Raw genomic sequence first — 24,886 nt, forward strand, 5'->3', positions numbered from 1 at the left:
CATGTAAACCAATATGCTGTGAGGAGTTTTAAAAAAAGCCCGTGGCACCATAGATAGGCATTTGCTTTGTGACATTTTCCAAACTTGCCAGCCGAAGTAGGCCAAACCACTCACGCGGCAAAATGCTTTTTTCTTGGGTTATGTATTCACAGGAAAATGTCACTCAACATTTCCTGTTTCTTTTCTGCAAGGTCAAGACAATCATGAGGCCAACCGTCTTAAGCATACTGCTACTGGTCTGGTCGAGTTCTTTATTATCTCTTTCAACCGAAACTTCAACAACAATAACAAGCCCAACGGCCGCAAGCCCGACAGCACCAACGACCGGCAGCCCTACAACACCAACTATACAGACCATCGCCACGACACCAACTACTACTGCACTGGGCATCGCCCCGCCACCAACTGCTACCACTGCACTGGCCACCGTCTCGACACCAACTGCTACTACTATTTCACTGGGCATTGCCTCGACACCAAGTGCTACTACTATTTCACTGGGCTTTGCCTTGACACCACCTGCCACTACTACTGCACTGGGCATCGCCTCGACATCAACTCCTACTACTGCACTGGGCATAGCCTCCACGCCAACTGCTACTACTGCACAGAGCATCACCCCCACACCAACTGCTACTACTGCTGCACAAGGCATCGCCTCGACATCAACTCCTACTACTACTGCAATGAGCATCGACCCCACACTAACTGCTACTACTACTGCACAGGGCATCGACTCGACATCAACTCCTACTACTACTGCACAGGGCATCGCCCCGACACCAACTGCTACTACTACTGCACTGGGCATCGCTTCGACATCAACTCCTACTACTACTGCACTGAGCATCGACCCCACACTAACTGCTACTACTACTGCACAGGGCATCGCCTCGACATCAACTCCTACTACTACTGCACAGGGCATCGCCTCGACACCAACTGCTACTATTGCTGCACAGGGCATCGTCTTGACACCAACTGTTACTTCCACTGCACCTGGCATCGCTTCGACACAAAACTGTCACCACTACGTCACTGGGCATCGCCTCGACACCAACTGCTACTACTGCACAGGCCACCGCCCCCACGCCAACTGCTACTACTACACAGGGCACCGCCTCGACACAAACTGCCACTATTACTGTAAAGGGCCTCTCCCCCACCTCCACAGCTACTACTGCACTGGCATCGCCTCGACATCAACTCCTACTACTACTGCACTGAGCATCGACCCCACTCCAACTGCTACTACTACACAGGGCACCGCCTTGACACAAACTGCCACTATTACTGCAAAGGGCATCTCCCCCACCTCTACAGCTACTACTGCACAGGGCATCGCCTCGACATCAACTGCTACTACTACTGCACAGGGCATCGCCTCGACACCAACTGCTACTACTACCGCAAAAAGCATCTCCTCCACACCAATTGCTACTACTACTGCACAGGGCAATCCCTCGACATCAACTGCTACTACTACTGCACAGGGCATCGCCTCGACACCAACTGCTACTACTACCGCAAAAAGTATCTCCTCCACACCAACTGCTACTACTACTGCACAGGGCAATCCCTCGACACCAACTGCTACTACTACTGCACAGGGCATCGTCTCGGCCCCAACTGCCACCACTGCCGCACAGACCACTACTAATGCATTGGGCATCGCCTCGCCACCAACTGCTACCACTGCACTGGCCACAGCCTCGACACCAACTGCTACTACTATTTCACTAGGCATTGCCTTGACACCAACTGCCACTACTACAGCACTGAGCATCATCCCCAGACCAACTCCTACTACTGCACAACGCACCGCCCCCACACCAACTGGTAGTACTGCACAGGGCATCCCCTCTATACCAACTGCTACTACTACTGCACAGGGCATCGCCTTGACACCAACTGGTACGACTACTGCACAGGGTATCACCTGGACACAAAGTGCCACCACTATGTCACTGGGAATCGCCTCGACATTAACTGCCACTATTATTGCAAAGAGCATCGCCCCCACCCCAACTGCTACTACTACTCTGGGCATCGATCGAACGTCAACTCCAACTACTGTACTGGGAATTGAACATGCAACATTTGCTACTACTACTGCACAGGTCATTGTCTCGACACGAACTGCCACTACTACTGTACAGGGCATCGCCCCGACACCAACTGCTACTACTACTGCACATAGCATCGCCTCGACACCAACTGCTACTACTTCTGCACTTGGCATCGCCTCGACACCAACTGCGGCTACTACTGCACTGAGCATCACCCCCACACCAACTGCTACTACTGCACTGGGCATTGCCTTGACACCAACTGCCACTACTACAGCACTGAGCATCATCCCCAGACCAACTCCTACTACTGCACAACGCACCGCCCCCACACCAACTGGTAGTACTGCACAGGGCATCCCCTCTATTCCAACTGCTACTACTACTGCACAGGGCATCGCCTTGACACCAACTGGTACGACTACTGCACAGAGCATCACCTGGACACAAAGTGCCACCACTACGTCACTGGGAATCGCCTCGACATCAACTGCTACTACTGCACAGGCCATCGCCCCCACACCAACTGCTACTACTGCACAGGGCACCACCTCGACACAAACTGCCACTATTATTGCAAAGAGCATCACCCCCACCCCAACTGCTACTACTACTCTGGGCATCGATTGCACGTCAACTCCAACTACTATACTGGGAAATGAACATGCAACATTTGCTACTACTACTGCACAGGGCATTGTCTCGACACAAACTGCCACTACTACTGCACAGGGTATCTTCTCGACACCAAGTCCTACTACTACTGCACTGGGCATCGCCTCGACATCAACTGCTACTACTACTGCACATAGCATCGCCTCGACACCAACTGCTACTACTTCTGCACTTGGCATCGCCTGGACACCAACTGCCGCTACTACTGCACTGAGCATCACCCCCACACCAACTGCTACTACTGCACTGGGCATTGCCTCGAAACCAACTGCTACTACTACTGCACAGGTCATCGCCTCGGCACCAACTGCTACTACTACTGCACTGGGCATGGCCTTGACACCAACTGCTACTACTACTGCACTGGGCTTCGCCTCAACACAAACTGCCAAAACTACGTCACTGGGCATCGCCTCGACATCAACTGCTAATACTGCACAGGCCACCGCCCCCACGCCAACTGCTACTACGCCACAGGGAACCGCCACGACACAAAATGCCACTATCACTGCAAAGGGCATCGCCTCCACGCCAACTGCTATTACTACTGCACTGGGCATCTCCTTGACACCAACTTCTACTACTGCACAGGGCATCACCTCGACATCAACTGCTACTACTACTGCACTGGGGATCACCTCGACACCAACTGCTGCTACTACTACTGCACTGGGCAACGCCTTGACACCAACTGCTACTACTACTGCAAAAAGAATCGCCTGGACACCAGCTGCAACTACTACTACACAAGGCATTACCTTGACACCAACTGCTTCTACTAGTGCACTGGTCATCGCCTTGACAAAAACTGCCATCACTACAACACAGGCCATCACCCCCACGCAAACTGCTACTACTACACAGGTCTTCGCCTCGACACAAAATGCAACTTTAATTGCAAAGGGCAAAGCCCCTACATCAACTGCTACTACTGCTGCACTCGGAATCGCCTTGACACCAATTGCTACTATTACTGCACTGGGCATCGCCTCGACACAAACTGCTAATACCACTGCACAAGGCATCACTTCGTCACCAACAGCTACTACTAATGCACAGGGAATCACTTCAACAAGAAATGCTTCTATTACTGCATTGGGCATCTCCTTGACACAAACTGCTACTACTGCACTGGGCATCGCCCCCATGCCAACTGCTACTAATACTGCACTGGGCATCGCCTCGACACCAAGTGCCAGTACTATTGCACTGGGCATCACCCCCACACCAGCTGCTACTACTGCACTGGACATTACCCCCACACCAACTGGTACTACTACAGCAGAAGGCATTGCCTCGACACCAACTGCTACTACTACGGCAAAAAGCATCGCCTTGACACCAACTGCAACTACTACTGCACTGGGTATCGCCTCGTCACCGACAGTTACAACTAATGCACAGAGCATTACCTCAACATCAACTGCTTCTATTACTGCATTGGACATCTCCTTGACACCAACTGCTACTACTTCTGCACTGGGTATTGCCTCGACATCAACTGCTACTACTACAGCACAGGGCATCACGTCGACACCAACTGCTACTACCATTGCACAGGCCACTACAACTGCTCTGGGTATCGCCTTGATACCAACTGCTAGTACTGCACTTGGCACCACCTCCACACGAACTGGAACTACTACTGCACAGGGCATACCCTCGACATCAGCTGCTGCTACTGCAGCACAGGGCATCGACTCGACACCAACTGCGGTTACTTTTGCACAGGGCACTACTTCTGCACTGGGCATGGCGTCATCAACAACTCATACGACTATTGCACTGGGCATCACCTCGACACCAACTCCTTCTACTACTGCCACTACTATTGCACAGGCGACTACTTCTGCTCAGGGGATAGCCTCGACACCAACTGCTACTACTGCTACACGGGGCATCGAGCCGACATCAGCTGATACTACTGCTGCAAAGGGCATCGCCTCGACACCAACTGCCACTACTGCTGCACAGGGCATCGCCTCGACACCAACTGCTACTACTGCTACACGGGGCATCGAGGCGACATCAGCTGATACTACTACTGCACTGGGTATTGCCTCGATACAAACTGCTACTACTACTGCACAGCGTATTGCCTGGACACCAACTGCCACTACCACTGCACAGCGTATCGCCTGGACACCAACTGCTACTACTGCTGCACAGGGCATCTCCTCGACACCAACTGCCACTACTGCTGCACAGGGCATCGCCTCGACACTAACCGCTATTACTACTGCACAGGGCATCGCCTCGACACCAACTGCTATTAGTACTGCACAGGGCATCGCCTTGACACCAGCTGCCACTACCACTACACAGGCCACTACTACTGCTCAGGGCATCACCTTGAAACCAACTGCTACTACTACTGCACTGGGCATCGCCTCCACACTAACTACTACTACCGCACAGGGCATAGCCTTGACACGAGCATCTCTTAGTACTGCACAGGGCATGGCCTCGACAACAACTGCTTCTACTACTGCACAGGGCATCGCCTCGACACCAACTGCGGTTACTTTTGCACAGGGCACTACTTCTGCACTGGGCATGGCCTCATCAACAACTGATGCGACTACTGCACTGGTCATTGCATTAACGCCAACTGCCACTACTACTGCACAAGTTACTACTACTGCTCAAGGGATAGCCTCGACACCAACTGCTATTACTGCTACACGAGGCATCGCCTTGACACCAACTGTTACTCCTACTGCACCTGGCATCGCCTTGACACCAACTGGTACTACTACTGTACAGGGTATCACCTCGACACCAACTGTTACTACTGCTGTACAGGGCATGGCCTCGACCCCAACTGCTACTACTACTGCAGAGGGCATCGCCTCGACACCAACTGCTATTACTGCTACACGAGGCATCGCCTTGACACCAACTGTTACTCCTACTGCACCTGGCATCGCCTTGACACCAACTGGTACGACTACTGTACAGGGTATCACCTCGACACCAACTGTTACTACTGCTGTACAGGGCATGGCCTCGACCCCAACTGCTACTACTACTGCAGAGGGCATCGCCTCGACACTAACTGTTACTCCTTCCGCACAGGGCATCGCCTCGACACCAACTGGTACGACTACTGTACAGGGTATCGCCTCAACACCACCTGCTACCACAACTGCACAGGCCACTACTACTGCACAGGACATTGCCTCGACACCAACTGCTACTACTACTGCACAAGGCATTGCCTCGACACCAACTGCCACTACTACTGCACAGGCCACTACTAATGCTCAGGGTATTGCTTTCATACCAACTACTACTAATGCACTGGGCATCACCTCCACACTAACTGCTACTACTGTACAGGGTGTAGCCTCGACACGAACAGCTCTTACTACTGCACAGGGTATGGCCTCAACAACAACTGCTACTACTACTGCACAGGGCTTCGCCTCGACACCAACTGCGGTTACTTCTGCACAGGCCACTACTTCTGCACTGGGCATGGCCTCATCAACAACTGATGCGACTACTGCACTGGGCATCGACTCGACGCCAACTGCCACTACTACTGCCAAGGCGACTACTTCTGCTCAGGGCATCGCTTCGACACCAACTGCTACTACTGCACAGGGCATCACCGCCACACCAACTGCTACTATTACTGCACTGGGTATCACCTGGACACCATCTGCTACCACTGATGGACAGGGCAATCCCTCGACACCAACTGCTACTACTACTGGTCAGGTATTCGCCTTGACACCAACTGCTACTACTGCTGCACAGGGCATCGGCTTGACACCAACTGCCACTACTTTTGCACAGGTCACCACTACTGCACAGGGCATTGCCTTGACACCAACTGCCACTACTTCTGCACAGGCCACTACTATTGCAATAAGCATCGCCTCGACAAAAACTGGTAGTCCTACTGCACCTGGCATCGCCTCTACACCAAATGCTTTTAGTACTGCTCAGGGCATCGCCTCGACACCAGCTGGTACGACTACTGTACAGGGCATCGCCTCGACACCAACTGATACGACTACTGTACAGGGTATCGCCTCGACACCAACTGCTATTACTGCTGCACAGGGCATGGCCTCGACACCAACTGTTACTACTACTGCACAGGGCATCTCCTCGAAACCAACTGCTGTAAGTACTGCACTGGGCATCGCCTTGACACCAGCTGCCACTACCACTGCACAGGCCACTACTACTGCTCAGGGTACCGCCTTGAAACCAACTGCTACTACTACTGCACTGGGCATCGCCTCGATACCAGCTGCTACTACTGCACTGGGCATCACCTCCACACTAACTGCTACTACTGCACAGGGCATCGCCTTGACACCAACTGCCATTACTTCTGCACAGGTCACTACTAATGCATTGGGCATCGCCTCGACACCAACTGCTACTACTACTGCTAAGGGTATCACCTCGACACCAACTGCTACTATTGCTGCACTGGGCACCGCCTCGATACCAACTGCTACTACTGCACTGAGCATCACCTCCACACTAACTGCTACTACTGCACAGGGCATCGCCTTGACACCAACTGCCATTACTTCTGCACAGGTCACTACTACTGCACAGGGCATTGCCTCGACATCAGCTGCTATTACTACTGCACAGGGCATCGCCTCGACATCAACTCCTACTACTACACCACAGGGCATCGCCTCGATACCAACTACCTTTATTACTGCACAGGCCACTACTACGGCACAGGGCATCGCGTCGACACCAACTGCCACTACTGGTGCACAGGTTATTGCATCGATAACAACTGCCACTAATGGTGCACAGGGCATCGCCTCGACACCAACTGCCACGACTACTGCACAGGGCATCTATACTCCTGCGAAAGGTAAGCGCAATTTGAAAAATTATAGCACTGTTGCTGACATTTTGTGTGATCTACAGGCTTCGTTTTGCTAAACTGAGACTAATGGGAGTGAATTGGACTGAATACATATGACTTACATGACCAGTGTACGATAGCACAGCACAATATCCTAGGAAACTCCCACCAATGCGGTTGCGATGATTTTAAGTCCAGCGTATGCTGGCTTCCTCTCCGTGGGAATGTCTGTCGTCAACCTGCAAATGGTCGTGGGATTGCTCCGGGTTCTGCCCGGTTTTCTCCCATCATAATGCTGGCCATCGTCGTGTAAGTATAATTCATGGCCGGCTTATTAGTATACTGACCTTAAAGTCTGTCCACTTTGTATGAATATACACATATTTATTACTATTTTCTATATATATGAAAAATCTGGGGACTACGATGAATGCTGTAATTTAGTGGCCTGTTAATAGTTTTTTTGTGTACTGAACCATTTTTATCTTAATAAAATGTGGCAACTGATCAAACGAAATTAGTCATAGATCCAAGGTCATATGTAGCTCGCCAAAGACAATAAGCTTCAATCACATAGTAGGTAAAAATAGTTAATGGAGAAAAGATAAAAACAAAAAAAAATCAAAAAAAACCCCCAGATACACACACGCACACCTGCACACCCACCCACGCACACACACACAAAACGACAAAATGAAGGTAACAACACACCAAATAAAAGCATTATTGATTAACACGTTAATGCGTTTAAATTGCCCAAATCATTAACATTGATGTTATTCTAATAACACGCACATGTTGTTATGATAAAGTTTGCGTTAAATGCAAGATGGATGAAATAAAAATAATAGAACATTAGCACATTTATACGTTAATACATGGGCCTGTAGTTCCTATGGTTATTATCTCTATATATCGAGTCTTTCTGTTAACAATGAAACGGTGTTTAAAGGATAACACTGAAACTTACAAAAAGCATACTGAAATACATCTTGTGAAGTGTGGCCGAATGCTGCTTATATGATAGATAGTAGCTATAAGGCGATCTTTAAGCCGAAAAGCACCAAAAATAATCCAACAATATGTGGGAACAAACAATATTAAGAAAGAATTTTAAAAAATCATTGGTCGACAGTTAAACGAGATTTTTAAAAAATCCTTAATTTAATAAAATATTTGCTATAAACATGATCAACGCTAGCGTTAAACATAACTGATTTATTCCTAACACAAGTGTTTGCTTCTGTCCGCCGTCATTGGAGCACGTGATCAAAAATTTTGAACGGTTATGATTTTAAATGAGCTGACGCCCGCGTTTCAAGCTTGTGAAGTAAAAACCAAAACTCGGGCGATGCCGCATTTCCGAAGAAGTCAACAGTTTCCAGCCATCGAAACACTTAGTCCAAATACTTGGTAAGTACGCATTGTTCAATCTGCGCTAGCACAACATTTTCGGACAATGATAAAGACTAGGGTCATATTTACCTGTTGAATTTCACGTACCTTGTGACGTCATTTTTTCCCCACGGTCACGTGATTGTACTGATTTTTCTTTACCTAAAATTGAATACGGAGATGTTCAACTTGCATACAAAGAAAAACAGCGTAAATATGACGACTGTCGTGCTAGTTTGTTTACTGTCATATATCTGCTTTCTGCGCTGTAGAATAAGAGCTTTATGCATTTCTAAAAGGATTCACCTTGTTTGTTGTGAAATGCTCTGGATTCGAACTTCCATCAGGCAGCATGTCTGGTCCATGGAGGGTTCCTTATACCACTACACCACTACACCACTGAGTTGATGTGCCAGAACGGTATTTTAGACGTCTTTAAGAGAGGTAAGCATGGCAAGGTTTGAAAGCGTATGTTCGTGTATGATATGCTTTTGTCACGTGGGCTACATCTGAAAATGGTTTCCTCCATATTTGGTCGGCCTCATTCAGGGAAGCATGAATGAATTGACGTAATTAGTGACGTAGAAAGTTACAAGTAAATATCACCCTTGTCTTTGCAACTGCCCAGTCTTGTAGATATGTTTCACAAGTTGTTTTACTGAATAAGGAGTAATTAACCTCAACTGGGCCATTGCAAAGGAATAAAGACATTGGTGTCATGTTGTTATACCGTTTATCGTGTCAGATTTCTAGTCCTTAATACACTGTAGGCCTATTAACAATTGATCATTAAATATTTAATACCACGTCATTGCAATACATCATAGACATGGGCCTATCTCACTAATGATTTATCTGCTGTGTTTACCCCTACTCTCATCATGTGACCAGTGATACTACCTATGATTGGCTCACAACAGCTGTGACATCAATTCAAAATAATGAATATGAATTATAAGTCCCAGTATGCTGACCGAAATACTTGGATATGTTATAATGATTACTGCTTTATCTCTTGCCAGATATCATCCTAATGGATTCAGGGGAAAATTTACATAAACAGTGTATCATCCACTTCTGGGTTACCCAGTGGTCGCCGCACTCTTCTGGGTTGTATAATAATCTACCTTAGTGGATTCTATACTCTAATTCCCGCCGTAGTTTGTGAGGAGAAAATAAATTCCATACCTTGGTTGTAATTTCATAGAGACTCGATAAGAACTAGCTTCTCATTTTGTTTGTTCCGGTTCGGAAGTGCTAGATCAAGGGTCAGTCTTAGCTTGAGTCACACATAACACTTTAAAAGAAGAAGTTGTAACTTCCTCGCTTCGCGTTTAGCATAAAGGAGATAGTGCAACGACTTTTTGACCCGTATCCGTATAATGGCTCGGGCGGGGCGGCTTACTTGCCTTTGGTAAGGTGTCTGAGTGAAGCAGCACTAGATAAAAGAGCAGTGGAAATCCGTCCTGCAACAAGGAGGCACATTACATGCTCTCTAAGTATTCCTTCGTCGCCATATGACTGAAAAATTGTTAAGTTTGACGTTAAACCCCAAGTACTCACTCATTCACTAACTCTCGGTCTGCTTTACTTGAACAGTGTTTAAATTGCTTGCTAAAACTGGAAACTTTTAATAATATGTACTGCTTTAAATGTTATGACAAAAATACTGATGACATGGTGAAAGAACATTCAAAATTATATAAACACTCAGATCATGCTCGCCCTAAGGGAAAGAGCTTAGTGTGAGGAACTTTTGAACAGTATTTAAGTTGAGTGCTTGATGTAATCATTTGATACAGAATATCACGAGCAGTGTTTTTATAAAATATAATATAATTAAAGACGTACAGCAGAGAGAGTAAGACCAGAACAGCGACGACAGTGAGATAACGTTGTAATCAGGTGCCACCAGTTGCTGTTGAGTTTGGCACAACTCTAAAACAGCAGTGGTCATTAGGATAAACAAGACAAACTGATTGAAGGAGGACTGATTATGGCCCCAGCTGATACCCCTGATATTAATGTGCTTGGTGGTTTTAAAGAAGGGGTGTCATTTGCGGACAAAAATGTCGCACCTGTCACGTTTTAGGAGGTAGCTTTAATGTTACCTTTACTGACGAAAAACTGAGGTAAAGGAATTATGATGAGTATCTGCAGTGTTGTTATAAATTTGAGAATGGAAAATCTGTCCAAACAAGCTAAGCAGTATTGGAGCACCTTCTTGAGGGATGAACACTGAAAGTGTTTTGTGTTCTCCTCCTGATTTTGATCTAATCCATTGCTTAGTCCATGATCCAGTGCATGTGCGACTGGAAGGTATGCTGCCATTTGAAATGACCCTCTTGCTCACTTTTATCACAGACACTAAGAAATATTTCACACTTGCATGGCTAAATGATCAGATACGGTCCTTCACATATCACGGAGCAAACCTGAGTAAACTGAAAAAAAAGAATACTATTTTACTGATGTGAACATCAAGCAAACATTTGCAGCTCTGATGACTTTTGAGTTGTGTTTTACCATACATAATTGGTCCCAAGATTCCTGAAGATGACAATAAGTGGAAAACTTTTTGTGAAGTCAGTACAAGTAACTCTGATTATCACAAGTCCGGTTGTTACTAGTGAGACTGCTCAAGATTTTAGGCATCTTATTGAAGATCATCACAATGCGTTCATCAGAGGGTGCCGAATGGTTCTCTGTGACTTCTAAGATGCATTTTATGTTTCATTTTCTCAAACAGATAGAACAATTTGGAACTGGTAGATTTCAATGGTGCATGCTCTTTAAAGCTATGCATGGCTAGTTCACCTCTCTAAATGGAGGAACTTTAAGAAGTTGCCACTCGGTTTTGCAAACCTTCACAAAAAATGGTTATGTTCGCAAATTCTCATCCTTTTGGGACACCGCGTAGTTTTTTATGCAGGTGATCATGTGAAAGAGGGAAAGGTCGTAGAAATGACCTCTTGCTCATCTTATTACAGGAACTTGGAGTCTCATCAGAAATCCCAACATGTAAAAAAGACTACAAAACAAAAGAAGTCGCTATCCATGGTTGTACATTCATAGAAGGCTGTGTAATTACGCTAGGTTACAATACTACTCACTGTCTACATTTTGGACTGGTAAAGAACATATTTGTCAGCGAGCAGAAGAAATATTTTCAAGTGTGATTGGCACTAGTTGTTGATGTGTATGATCATGTTTTGTCTTATGCTGTGGAATCTGGCGACACTCGTGCCATTGTACCATATCGGTTTCTTTTGCAAACTACCATTGTCACTTTATTAATATGCTGGAAAAGACTGTATTCTGAATAAGTCTGCATATAAACTTGTATTATCTTAGGGTCTCCGTGGCGGAGTGGTTAGCGTGCTAGCGAAAATAGTAACTTAGATGCCGCTCACCAGAGTGGTCATCTAGGGTTCAAACCCTGATCAGGCTGGCTTGATCTCTGGTCTAACGCGGGAAGGTCGGCCTGTAACCTTTAGATGGTCATGTGTTTCCTTCGCGATCTGTCTGGTTTCCTCCCACCATAATACTGGCCATCGTATAAGTGAAATATTTTTCAGTACGGCATAAAACGCCAGTCAAATAAAGAAATATACATGTATTATCCACTGCCTGATCGAGGGTTGATACAAGATTTACTTCTTCATTCTCTCCCGCCTCTTTGTGAACATATTGTATTTGTGAAGCAGAACCTCATGTGCTACTGAAACAATCAAACCACAAAACACTTTCCATTTCCACCACACAATCAAATCAGAATGTTTACATTGCAACAGATTATCTTCTCTTGGATAACTTAACACATTCTTTCACACGCTAAATACATATTTGTAGTAGTTTTGGAGGGTGGGGGTGATGCGGAAAACCAGTTAAGGTCGACAAGAACAAATAGAAGATAAGAATTTATCCCACTTCTACTGAATTATCCTTGTTTTGCACATGAAAATTTTGTAAATGCATTTCCACCTTTAGGGTTTTTTTTCTTTTTACAATTGCAGGTTGCTTGGGCATGACGTGATAAAGCAATAAGCAGCCGTTTGAGGATAATATCTGGCTGGTATCATTCTCAGTCCAAGCACTATGACAGCTTTGGAACTACGTTGCTGTTTGATATGGCAGAAACATCACTGCAAATGGTTTACAACGAGGTGCTGTTAGTGATTATTCAATTGCACAGGCAGTGTGCTGATGTCAAATTGTGAAATGTGTGTTAACTATGTGCTGGGCATGTTACTTCATCTTTTCTGGTTAAAATATCATGAACACAATTTGTTCCAGGTTGTCTACGACTTTTTCTGTCAAAGAAATGCACGTGATCCTGACAACGTTAGAAAACAAATACACACCAGGATGGGGTTGGTCATTAAACTTGTTGAAAGTAAATATGGGCCAATGGATGTGAGTAAAACTACCTGTTTTATTTTGTTAAAATAAAATCCCATTGATTCCTGTTTACACCACATGACTTGTGTGTTGATTTAATATTAAATCATAAAAATAAGATGCTATCAATTCTTGTGTGGAAGAATCACTCGAATCATGTGTTTGGTACCATATGCATCATGCGTACTTGTACAGGTAAGTAGCTCTCCAACAAGCAAAGCTATAAAGTCGTGCAAACTTTTTTCAGGACAGTGGCACCATGAGGGAAATACCGCTTATTCAAAAGGCTTGAGAAACTCGTCATGAAGGATCGAGGTAAAGGGGAGAAGTCAAAGTCTGCTCTTTCCATTACCCAGGCAAGTGGAACTTTCATATACAGCCTTCTAATAAAGTGTTATTATTAATTGTTAGCCTTTTAAGTGGAGAAGAGGAAGCAAATTCCCATTGCCCTTTGCTAAATGCTGACCCTCAGTGTTAAGAAATGCAATAACGGTATGTGGATAATGATGTGTGTCCAGATAGCATGCTTACTTTCAAATCTGACATACAAATGTGTATGGGGGAATAACTCTTTACATATAACTCGCACAATATAGTTTTTAATTCGATATTAAGGGGAAGGTCTTCCAGCAACCTACGGTGTCATGTTATTGCCTGGGTAAGCGTTTTGTTATTGTCAGAATGGCCAGAGGAAGGGTTTTGTGTTTATGTGTAGATTTGATTATATTTACAGAAATCTTAAATGATTCTTGAAAATGCTTTGAAGAAGTAGACTTCTTAAATTTGAGGTTTGATTTGATTTTTATTTTAATGTCAATGATCTCACACGTTTGCCACTATTCCGCCGGTCTGTTTTTTATGAAAAAAAAAATGGTAAGCATAGATTATTCCAGTATCAAGGGTCCACTGTTTTTCTCTCGGTTTTGCACATTAGCACAAATTATTTATCTGATGTTATTATGACAAAGTTCTTCCAGTCTCTAGGTGACACGAGACGCGGGTTCAGTATCATTCTTAGACAGGGAATTTTCAAGATTTCTCTGTTTCCATTATTCTAAGGGACTTTAAAAATTTGCTGGAAACCATGTTCCTTCCATCAAAATGAAAAGAAAAATTTGCCATTATAATTTGTCAAAGGTCGGTGGTATACTCTGGTATCTTCCATCCATAATACTGTAGCCCCCATCGTGCAAGTGAGGGCTTCTTAAGGATGGTGTAAAACAACAATCAAATATTAAATAAATATAACGAAGTTATGCCTTGATTTTTGGTCCTCTATTGGTTGTCTCCTTGTATGAACTTGCTTAGCTTGGGATTTATTTTAGGATTTAAACAACTGAAAATGGACCTTCATGGTGTCATGCAAGAGCAGATTTAACATTAATGTCAGCTTGCACTAAAACATAGAGACAGAGGATCAGTGATTTTCCCGAAATGCAGCAAAATGATTAACTGACCATAAACGTGAAGCACTTATTTACAATTGTTTTATTCTGCAGATTCATCAGTTGGATGCAGTTTCGAAGAACCTTTTTATAGTGCACCCTTCACACCTCCATCTCTGCGAATTTTCCTGCGGTGATGACGCCTTTAAGTGCCTATGTTCCCGGTGATGGATAATTCATCTTTGCAAACACGTCCTGTGTCCCTGGCAGCCTTATTCTACTTATTACTGTGTACTATTATTTTTGATATGTCATATCCGGCGATGTATGCTCCCTGTCTGGGTCTTCTGCAGCACTGGGTGCTGGAGAACAAGTCTTCCCAGAGGGAAATTCGCCAGCTGGGTCAAAAGTTTCTGAGTCACTAATTCAGGCTACACCTCCTCTTATGTAAGCTGTAATCTTTGATTTGAATCTTGATTTAAATGCTCACAAAATAAAAAAATGTAACTTTGTGACTCCGTTTTATTGTTTATTATTAGTTTGCACAGTGGATACTATCACATGACAAAATAAAAAAAATCGCCTGAGTGTTTCATCGTCTAAAAGCCAAGAACATTTCCTGCTGATTTCAAATATGTTTTTTTCAATGATTTTTAAACATTTTTTCTCTGTAAATAAAATACAATTTAAGCTTCAGGGGCCCGTTTCACAAAGCGCACGTAACGTTAAGTGCACGTATTTTCCATGGCAAGCAGTATTGTAGGTATTATGTACCTCAGCATGTTCAGAATTATCCAGAAAGTTCGCTGTCCTTTCTTATTCTTCATTTCAATTTTACTCATGCTTACAAAAATGTTAAAAATCAATAAAACGTATTTTAAATCAGCATGACATAACTTATATGATTAACCTTCGAGTGTTTATTGTCGTAATTTTATGTAATACGCTTTGTTTTCTGTTAAAAGTTGTAGATTGTTTCTTGACATGTGTTTAGCAGGCCGTGAACCACTGCATCCACAAGTATTGACGATGCTCACACACACTGGGCATTAGACCTATCATAAGGTTATTCTGTTTTGACCATCTGGAATCCTTGGTCATTCCCTTTTAACTAGTGTCGTGTGTCTGCAATTTTGCTTAGTTTTCTTACAGTTTTGCTTACAAGATGATCAGATCTTCATTGTAGGGGTGGAGGAGTGCAGGTTGAATAGAATTGTATGGATGACTTTAATCATTAAAAGCATTGCTAAATCAGAAACCTGCCTTGTTTAACATCATTAATTTGTGTAATGAATTCTGAATATATGTTCAGAATTATACAGTAGAATGCATTTCCAAATTTATAGAAAACAGAACGACTGATTTTGAAGAAATTGACGACCAAACATTATTATACCGTGTTTCACAGTGGGGCAGATAAAGGCAGTATAATATATTATATATTTATACATTTATTTATGTGTGTCTGAACCAATGGTTTTCCCGACTTTTCCTGAATGGTTACTTGTAATTTGTAACTGTACACTGTAATGAAGAAATTTTTTTCTAGTCATTAATTAAGTGTGTGTGCGTCAGAATCTGCTAACTGATATTAACTTGTGCTTATTTAGATGTTGACTGGCTGACAAAGTGCCTTTTTCATTTCAAATGTCTACTCGAGAATGTGGTTTTTATTTGCTTTATATGCCATTACTTATGGTTTTACCTCTTTAACCTTGTCTTATTTTATTAAAGATGAAAATTTAATGCGTCATGTTATAAATTGTAGGTCTGTTTCGTATAACTACTGGTAAAAATCAGTTGCTTGTCAAAAATATGCGGCTAAAGAGGCAATTTTAATTACTGAATATTCCCTCATTCTGTTAGGTTGATTATTCGAAAAGCTGAACATAAACGAGAACGATAACAAATCTACATAATGTAATTTATAATCATATAAAAGTTCCATTTAAATGAGTAAGCTTGTAGCTCAGGGCCCAGTTGTTCGAAGTTGTATTAGTTAATACCTGTATAAAGCCATACATTATATTTTAAATTTTAGACAGACTGAGCAGCCTAAGCGTCGCGTCCACCAAACCTACGAAGAGCCAGAGCAACGGGTCCGCCGTGCCCACCGACCCATCGACAAGCCAGAGCATTGGGTTTACGGAGCCTCCGACGAGCCAGAGCACCGGGTCTACCGACCCTCTGACGAGCCCGACCACAGGGTCTACCGACACTCCGACAAGCCAGAGCACCGGGTCCACCGAACCCCCGACTACGGTACCTCTTCCAGTCAGCACCATACAAGGCATCTACACCCCAGACAAAGGTTAGGTGATGTTTATCCCTAAACTATGCACGGTTAGCTGTTTTTCAATTTCAGTGTTTCACTTTATGATGTTGGTAAGTCAGCCAGAATTATTTAGTTTAAACCAGTATCCCTCCGTAACGGCCAAAGAGGCAAGTTTTGTTAGCGAATTTTTCCTCATTGTGTTACGCTGAAAATTCGAAAAGCTGAAAAGGTACTAGACTGATCACAAATCAAGATAATGCAATTGATATGCACATAAAAACTCCAGTTAAGTGAGTGACCTTGTACATCAGGGCCCAGTTGTTCGAAGGTGTATGACTTTATACTGGTATTAAGTCCTACATTATATTTATAATGTTGGCCAGACTCGGCAGCTAATGCAGTATTACAACAACAGCAGATTTAGTTCATATTTAATACACTGTTACACAGTTTTTCTGTGGCCAAGCACAAAATTGAAAGACTTGGCGCGAAGTTAAATATAGTATCAAGTCTTAATACGGTTTTGAACAAGTGGGCCTAGATGATTAAACCATTGCAGCTAACGTCCTATATTCTGATATCTGGACACGCAAGAAACGTAGCCTTACCAAAACTTAGTCATCTCACATATAGGATTATCGATAACAATAACTTAGTTGTGTCAAGTGTATTTCTACTGAGAAACTGTAAACACCAATCGCATAATTATAAAGGTCACCAATCAGTTAAAAGATGTTATGTCACTAAACAAAATCAGCTGATGACGACAAATATTTAAATTTTTTATCGAGTGACGAAGTCTGATTTGTTATTTTTTGGGGTATTTATATTCTAATCCCACCCAAGTCCCCCACCCCCCGCCAAGAAAATTAAACCACGCCCCCAAACGGACTACTTTACGGCTAAAAAATATAACTAGACGTGTAGACAATCCATGCAGTCGTAACCTGTTTAACAATTACACCACTGTTCAACTAACACAAAAAATTTATATAGTAATGCTTTTCATAAACAAGATATATGAAGGTATGGAATGGATATTCTTTCGAATAATAAAAAATAGCGTGCTAGTGTCCACAGCGTTCCGCCAAAGCAGGATCTGTCAACGTCACTGTGCACGCGTACATATCTGATAAGAGAGTGTTTGTTTGATGAGTTGGAGTCTGAATTTGTTGGGATGATGGCATCAGCGTCTACATGGAACAGGTGTTCGCCGAATTCAGCGATGGGCGTATCTTTGGTTTGGATCTTAACAACCATCTACTGCGAGATTTCGGTTCAAAACGCTGACAGAAGTCGAACTAGCGGCATTACAAGATTATCAGTAGTCAAAGGCAACCGAAAAACACAAAGTGGTTAATTAAACCTTCCCAGGTGATTTGTATGTGTTGTCCAAGTTATACGAAAATTTAGTAAAACCCGTGTTATAAATCTACGAAAATATAAACATATCAGGCAATAAGTCTAAAGAATTGGCCATAAAAATAATTTTGAAAGAAGTACAAACAAAACGAAATTTCAGCCGGACAAAAATAATGTTAATACATATTTTTTTTCAAAATGGAGTGTTCATAGCAATGGCGACGAAACAGATTTCCACATAAACCTCTGAAGAGCTGAAATCAAATGACGACGTCGATTTTACGCGGAGGCCCAGCCAAAAACACTGTGAACAGAGCACAGAATATGCCTGTTAAACAAGCTCTAGAGTACCACAAGAACTCCTTGAAAAATGTTCTGGCTGCCAGCAACAGGCATTTGCGGAGAATAATAAGAAACATTGATATTGTCAGGGACAAAGGTTTGCGTCAGGCTAATGAAACCTTGGACGGAAAACTAAAATTAAATTTGAATGAAGGCCTTTCTCGGCCCACAAAACACAAAGACAGGGGGATTTAACGAAAATAAGTTCTTACCTCCACATTACTACCTCCCCTGGGATTTTACGATATGGTGTATGGTACAACATTGCCATGCACGTCACCACCCGTGACCTGGACTTCCACAAGCAACTTTGGTGTGAACCTCTAATCATACAGTTTGCACAGCAGGTTTTTGTTTATACTCCAATAAACCTACAAAATGTTACAGCCAATCCTGAATAAACATAATCAGCATGGACTGTATTTTTGAATGATGATGTATTAAATTCTCTCAACCCGAGAACTACTTTGCAAATACTCAACCAACGTGTGATTCAACGCGCATTACTGAGTATTCTATACTCTGCTGAATCCAATAATTATCACTGATGTGATTGTCTGTGTTTTCTGGCTGGAAACCATGAAAACCATAATTATGCATGGTAACGAGACAAGAGTTAATTACATTGATGTTTTTTTTGTTCCAGTGGTGTACAAGCTAACTATGCCTCTTACTGTAAACCAGAAATATGATGAAGGCAAGAAAGAGGTGTACAGAAGTGAATTTAAACGAGTGGTGAGAGCAAATCATTGGTAAAATTACTGGAATCCCCAAATCCTCAAGTTACCACAATATGAAAGGAGAACAACACATAAAAATTATGCCAAAATCGGATGAAAGAGCATGAAATCTTATTTGCATATATGGTCTTTAATATGTTTTCTAATGTTTTTTGTTTTTGAAAATAGTTTTGGATAGTTGGTATTTGGGACCACAATATGGTATATATCGTCTTTGCATTAATAACGTTATAAACAAGGATGTGATGCATGTCTAATAATTTTTTGGAATGTCAGTTTGCTGATTGTATCTTTTATAACTTTTAATCTGAACTGTGATAATATTTATGATTATATTAAAAATATAAATCAGATCAAAATCCAGGTTGAACACATTTGTTAACTCAAAAGACCGAATTCTAGCGCAAATATATTTATTAAACATATGATACAACCTCATTTATAACATTATTAATCAAAGACAATATATATCAAGAGGTGGTCCCAAATACCCACCATAACAATTATTTTTAAATGTCTTTTTGTCTTTTAAGAAAAATCGAAACAAATATTGACGACCAAATTTACAACTAACTTTTGGCACTCTTTCATCTGAACTTTATGTAATTTTTATGTTTTCTCCACCTTTATAATGAAATTTTAACAACTGAAAAAACCTTTTAATATATTATTTGAAATCAAAAAATATTTTTATATTTATCGAAGAGAGAAGGCGACGGAATAACTGCGTTTGAGCACAAGAGAGATGTAACAGCCACAGTTTTGCTGTTTGCGGATAACAATCCGGATGTTACAAGAAATACTGATATTTCCAATTGATGTTATGTATATACATGTATATAGGAGTCTAAACGCTTTATCCTAAACTGGTGTACAGTTTCTTGTGATACAAACTTACTCTACATATTAATATGTCGACATTATTTGTTTGGATAGTTATGGTAATATCTGTGCAACTTATTTGAATGATGTGGTTAGTATGTACATGACTGAAGTAAAACAAGGCTCATTGGACACCTCAGCGTGCTGTTTATTAGACCCACCCAAAGCTGAACTTTCTATGCAGCCCTGTTGTTTCTCCTTCTGCTGTAAGGTCTGCACTGCAATAAAAGTTGCAGGCCCATTGCACATTTCACTGCCGGTTAGCACTCTGAGCTGCGCTTTCAGCTAACCTTGAGTAATGAAGTTTGCGAAAGTCGCCGGGCAAGTATGAAACATTTTGACGAGCACTCAGCAGCCTGATCTCCAGTCTACTGGGGGAAGACATGCCACATGTATATTGTATGTGCCAGGTTCAAATACATGTAGAGAGTGTTGAGGTAGGGCTCAAACACATGATCCTGAAATTGAAACTTTAAAACATGGTGATTTATTTATTTGATTGGTGTTTTACGCCGCACTATATTTCATATTTGTATGGTAGGGGGAAACTGGGTAGAGCCCGGGCGAAACCCACGACCATCCGCAAGTTTCAGGCAGACAATCGCATGTCTGGAGAGGAAGTCAGCAATAGCTGGAGTTGAACTCACAGCGATGGCATTGGTGAGAGGCTTCTGTGTCATTGCGACTTAAAAAAGATATTTTACCATGAATAATTGAATAATTTTTTTAAATACCATATTGTCTTAATTTTCGTTTCAGCTGAATACAGCCTATCAAAATCTCACAGGATTCCAGAGTGTTCAAATCAACGACATAAGGTAGGTAAGCTTTGGGGCCCTGTCTAAGAGAAAACATTGTCATCTAGAACTACCTGCAGTTACACGGCTTCTGTAATGTAGACTTTAGGAACGGTTTTGAGCTTCTAAGGGACATGTCAATTTGTGATTACCAATACACACATAGGGTAATGCTATTTAAACACCTGTAGCTAATAGACTACAGAATAGACTTCAAAACCGTAAAAGACAAAATCCGCGAAAGTGTTGGTGCCAATTTTCAAGCAGCAGCCATTTGCTGTTTTCTAAGAGATACAACAAAGAGCATTGGCCGAAAAGACTGTTTATAATCGCCCAAGCAAAAACAATAGGCTCCTAGCTTTTAGCTTGGAAACCTATTTATAACACAATTTATTCACCATGATTTTCATTATTACCTTTTCAGTATTTTGTCCTAAGAACATACATAAGAGTACATGCGATGTACCATTTTTTATATGTGAAAGAAATCGATCAGACCCCTCTGAAAACCACAGCTACGGACAAATCTTCTGACGTTAAGCCGCAGCTATAGTCTATCATGTGACGTCATTCGTCAAGGGTTTGTCGTCTGCAAGGTTAAGATCACTGCATTTTTGTTACCGGTTATATGTGGCCAATATTCACATTGTCGTCCGTGCTCTGGTTTCATTCCATATCGTGTAAGTGTTTCGCGATATTTTATAAAGTTGAGTGGTTCAGTGATTTATCACATTATAGAGAATTCAAAGGCGCCAAATATGAATCATACCGAATGTATTTTAACAAGAGCAAATCGTTGAAGATCCTCATTTGACACTTAGCAAAGGGAGATAAGCCAAATACTGGTTACCCTTTTGTCTGCAGAATAGGACTGGGTCTCCTATAAGAGGATGCCATGTTGATATGGCCAATGTTGAAACGACGTTACGTCGCAATAAATCGACTGATTCAATAAAAAAATTCAATAAATGTTCTAAAAATGTTCAAATTCATTTCGTATGATGTACAAATGTTCTTTATTTGATTTAATTGGTGTTTTACGCCATAATGTACGAAAATTCTCGTGGGTATAATGAAGTAACCACTCAACCCTGTATTCTTTGACTATCTGAAGCAGTCCGCCATTGCTTCCCCCTTTTCGTGTAATTTTGTACTCATCCATGTCGTCGTCCAACTATACACAAGGATTCGTCCACTCAGCAGGCTATTTACCCAGACGGTCCACTGTCCTGGTATCTAAAATAATTAGACTTACAGCTTAGAGAGTAAAACCAGATCAGTCACCTTGTGTTTCTCAAGTTTATTATTTTTGGATAGTGTGATAAATGGCCAATGGTCACACGTAACGAATGAACTACGGCTTCTTTGTTAGTTTTCCTCACATGGGGTATTATTCTAACTGTTCATGTAAATGCTTAAATAGTACTAAATCACACGTTCTGTGGCACTATGGCATAAAAAGAATTGGGTAACAAAATGCAGTGACGTGAATTACAAAGCAGATCTCTGGTCTAGATTTACTCAAAATGCTGGGTTTTATCACAGCCATCTATCCATGCAATCACCCATCCATTCTTTCAATTTAATGAGTTTTGTGGCGCTGATTTTGTTTTCCACAGGGAGGGCAGCGTGATCTGTGACCACACCGTCAACTTTGACACCAGTGCCATTCAACAAGGCGCCAATAATTCTGTTGCCGCCATAGCAACCACCATACAAAGGGAGATCAATCAGACAGTTGTGCCTTACCTAAGTCGGGAGTCTATTGCGAATGGATCCGTAATTATAGACAAGTTTGACGCTGCTTTGAAGACAGGTAAGCCCTCATGTGCTCCCCAAATGTATTATTTTTGGACAGAATATTACGAAATCTAAACAGAACAGTAGTCTGAAATTATTGATGCGCTAAGTGAAATTTAATTAGCTAATCAGTTCAAGATCCGTAATGAAATGTTTCAGCAACCAACAAGGCTGTGCGAGACCCTTGTAAGACTGTTGATCTTGGATGTTTCCGGGGCTACAGCTGCCTCTCGTCACGTGACGGCGTCGTCTGCCAATCAGATTGTAAGACAGAAGAGGTCCAGGCGAAATGCGGGATGCTCGAGATATGCGCACTAAACGATGGAAGAGTTACCTGTGTGTGAGTAGTGTTCCTGCCATCTGTATAAAGGAATTAGGTGATTTAAGCGTCCGTAGAGGGGATATGACCCTTCTTTAAACCGTTGCCATCAATGATCATGTAAGAAAAATCTGCATGGCTGAAACACTCTACCATTTGTAATTGCTCCAGAGATAATCGGTGTAATTCTCCAGAGAATTATTTACTTGTTTCATATGCTACACGTATTGAGCAGTGGGACGAGGAGGTCTGGAGTCCTTTGAGTCGAAGTGAAGGGAGGGAAATTTTTTAGTTAAACAATGTTGAGCGCCATACATCCGCCAGATGTGTGCAATACTTGTTTGCCCTACTCGTCCTATCCTCAGAAGTTGTTTGCCTTACTCCTTCTATCCTCAGAAGTTGTTTGCTTTACTCGTTCTATCCTCAGAAGTTGTTTACCTTACTCGTTCTATCCTCAGAAGTTAGTGGAATGATTGACGACGTTTACAACGTAGCGATTGCAGCATCTCGGAGGGGGAAATTTCACTTACGATAAAACATACTTTACTTGGTATTGACGTATTTATTGCAATGTTTATTAACTTAATTTATTTATTTATTAATTAATTTGATTGATGTCCATATTCAAGAATATTTCACTTATACAACGGCGGCCAACATTCTGGTAGGAGGACAACGAGCAATTCCCGGCAGAAATTCCAACGGGGCATTTCTTTAACGTTTTATGGTTTACTTATTCAATTTGATGAAGGTTAACAGTCATGTTCTAGTATTATCAAAGTAAACCTTACAAAAATATCTTAATTCAGTCTACATTTACTTATTGTTTACACCAGTGGTTGGAACTCAACGGTACCATTTTGGTAAGAATTGACTCAACACTTTTTGCAGTTTAGAGAGGAACAAAATCATTGCCATCTGCGTGGGAGCTGGTGGGGGCGGTGTCCTCGTCTTGGTAGCTATCATCGTCATCCTTACCTGCAAACTACGGAAGTCCAAGGGTTTGAAAGCATCCGAGTACGTGGCAGTCTTACTCTATACTCCCACTGTGGCCTGGTATTGACAAAGAGTTATTTTAGTTATTTTTAATGGTTAATTTTGAAAATTCTTCCCGAAATTGGTCTTGCGATTAATGAACGTAGAGGCCCATTGCGATACATATATTTAGCGATATGCTAGTGCTTGGTAAAAAAAAAGAAAAAAGAACACCCCTCACCCCCACCCCCACTCCAATAAAAAACAAAAACAAACAAACAAATAAAAAACAAAAACAAAACACACAAATCAGAAAGAGTTAATAAACTTTGAAACATCTTTGCCAAAGACGAGGAAGTTGCTGATGATTTCGTGATGTTGGGAATCCTGTTCAATAGTATATATGATGATTAATAGCTGTTCATTGTTGCCTTTCTTGTAGATGTGAGATACTACACTCAAAATAATAAACTGTTTAATTTTAACAGAAAGTCTGTTATCTGAATGACGCTAGAATGTATTCTGTTATTATAACATAAATATGTGTCAGAATGAACATAACATCCTGTCAATCTAGCACAGTCAATGTTTTTCTTGATTTATTTTATTTATTTGAT

General features: G+C 42.3%; 1 protein-coding gene across 1 annotated transcript; it reads left to right on the forward strand.

Moving 5' to 3' along the window:
- The first annotated feature begins 203 nt into the window (after positions 1-203).
- Positions 204-24,357, forward strand: LOC135464368 (mucin-2-like). The gene is made up of 6 exons (XM_064741793.1): positions 204-7,602; positions 16,819-17,088; positions 19,403-19,491; positions 21,138-21,196; positions 22,795-23,016; positions 24,186-24,357. Exons 1-6 carry the CDS (start codon positions 204-206, stop codon positions 24,355-24,357), a joined length of 8,211 nt encoding a protein of 2,736 aa, XP_064597863.1.
- The last annotated feature ends 529 nt before the right edge of the window (positions 24,358-24,886 follow it).

The sequence above is a fragment of the Liolophura sinensis genome, chromosome 4 (genome assembly GCF_032854445.1).
Source record: "Liolophura sinensis isolate JHLJ2023 chromosome 4, CUHK_Ljap_v2, whole genome shotgun sequence".
Taxonomy (NCBI): domain Eukaryota; kingdom Metazoa; phylum Mollusca; class Polyplacophora; order Chitonida; family Chitonidae; genus Liolophura; species Liolophura sinensis.

Bases quoted from the DNA above. Each gene is read 5' to 3' on its own strand.
- LOC135464368 (XM_064741793.1), top strand. From the start codon at position 204: ATGAGGCCAACCGTCTTAAGCATACTGCTACTGGTCTGGTCGAGTTCT. The intron at 7,603-16,818 runs GTAAGCGCAATT...TTTAAATTTTAG, and splicing joins CATCTATACTCCTGCGAAAG to ACAGACTGAGCAGCCTAAGC. The intron at 23,017-24,185 runs GTATTATTTTTG...CACTTTTTGCAG, and splicing joins CCCTCATGTGCTCCCCAAAT to TTTAGAGAGGAACAAAATCA.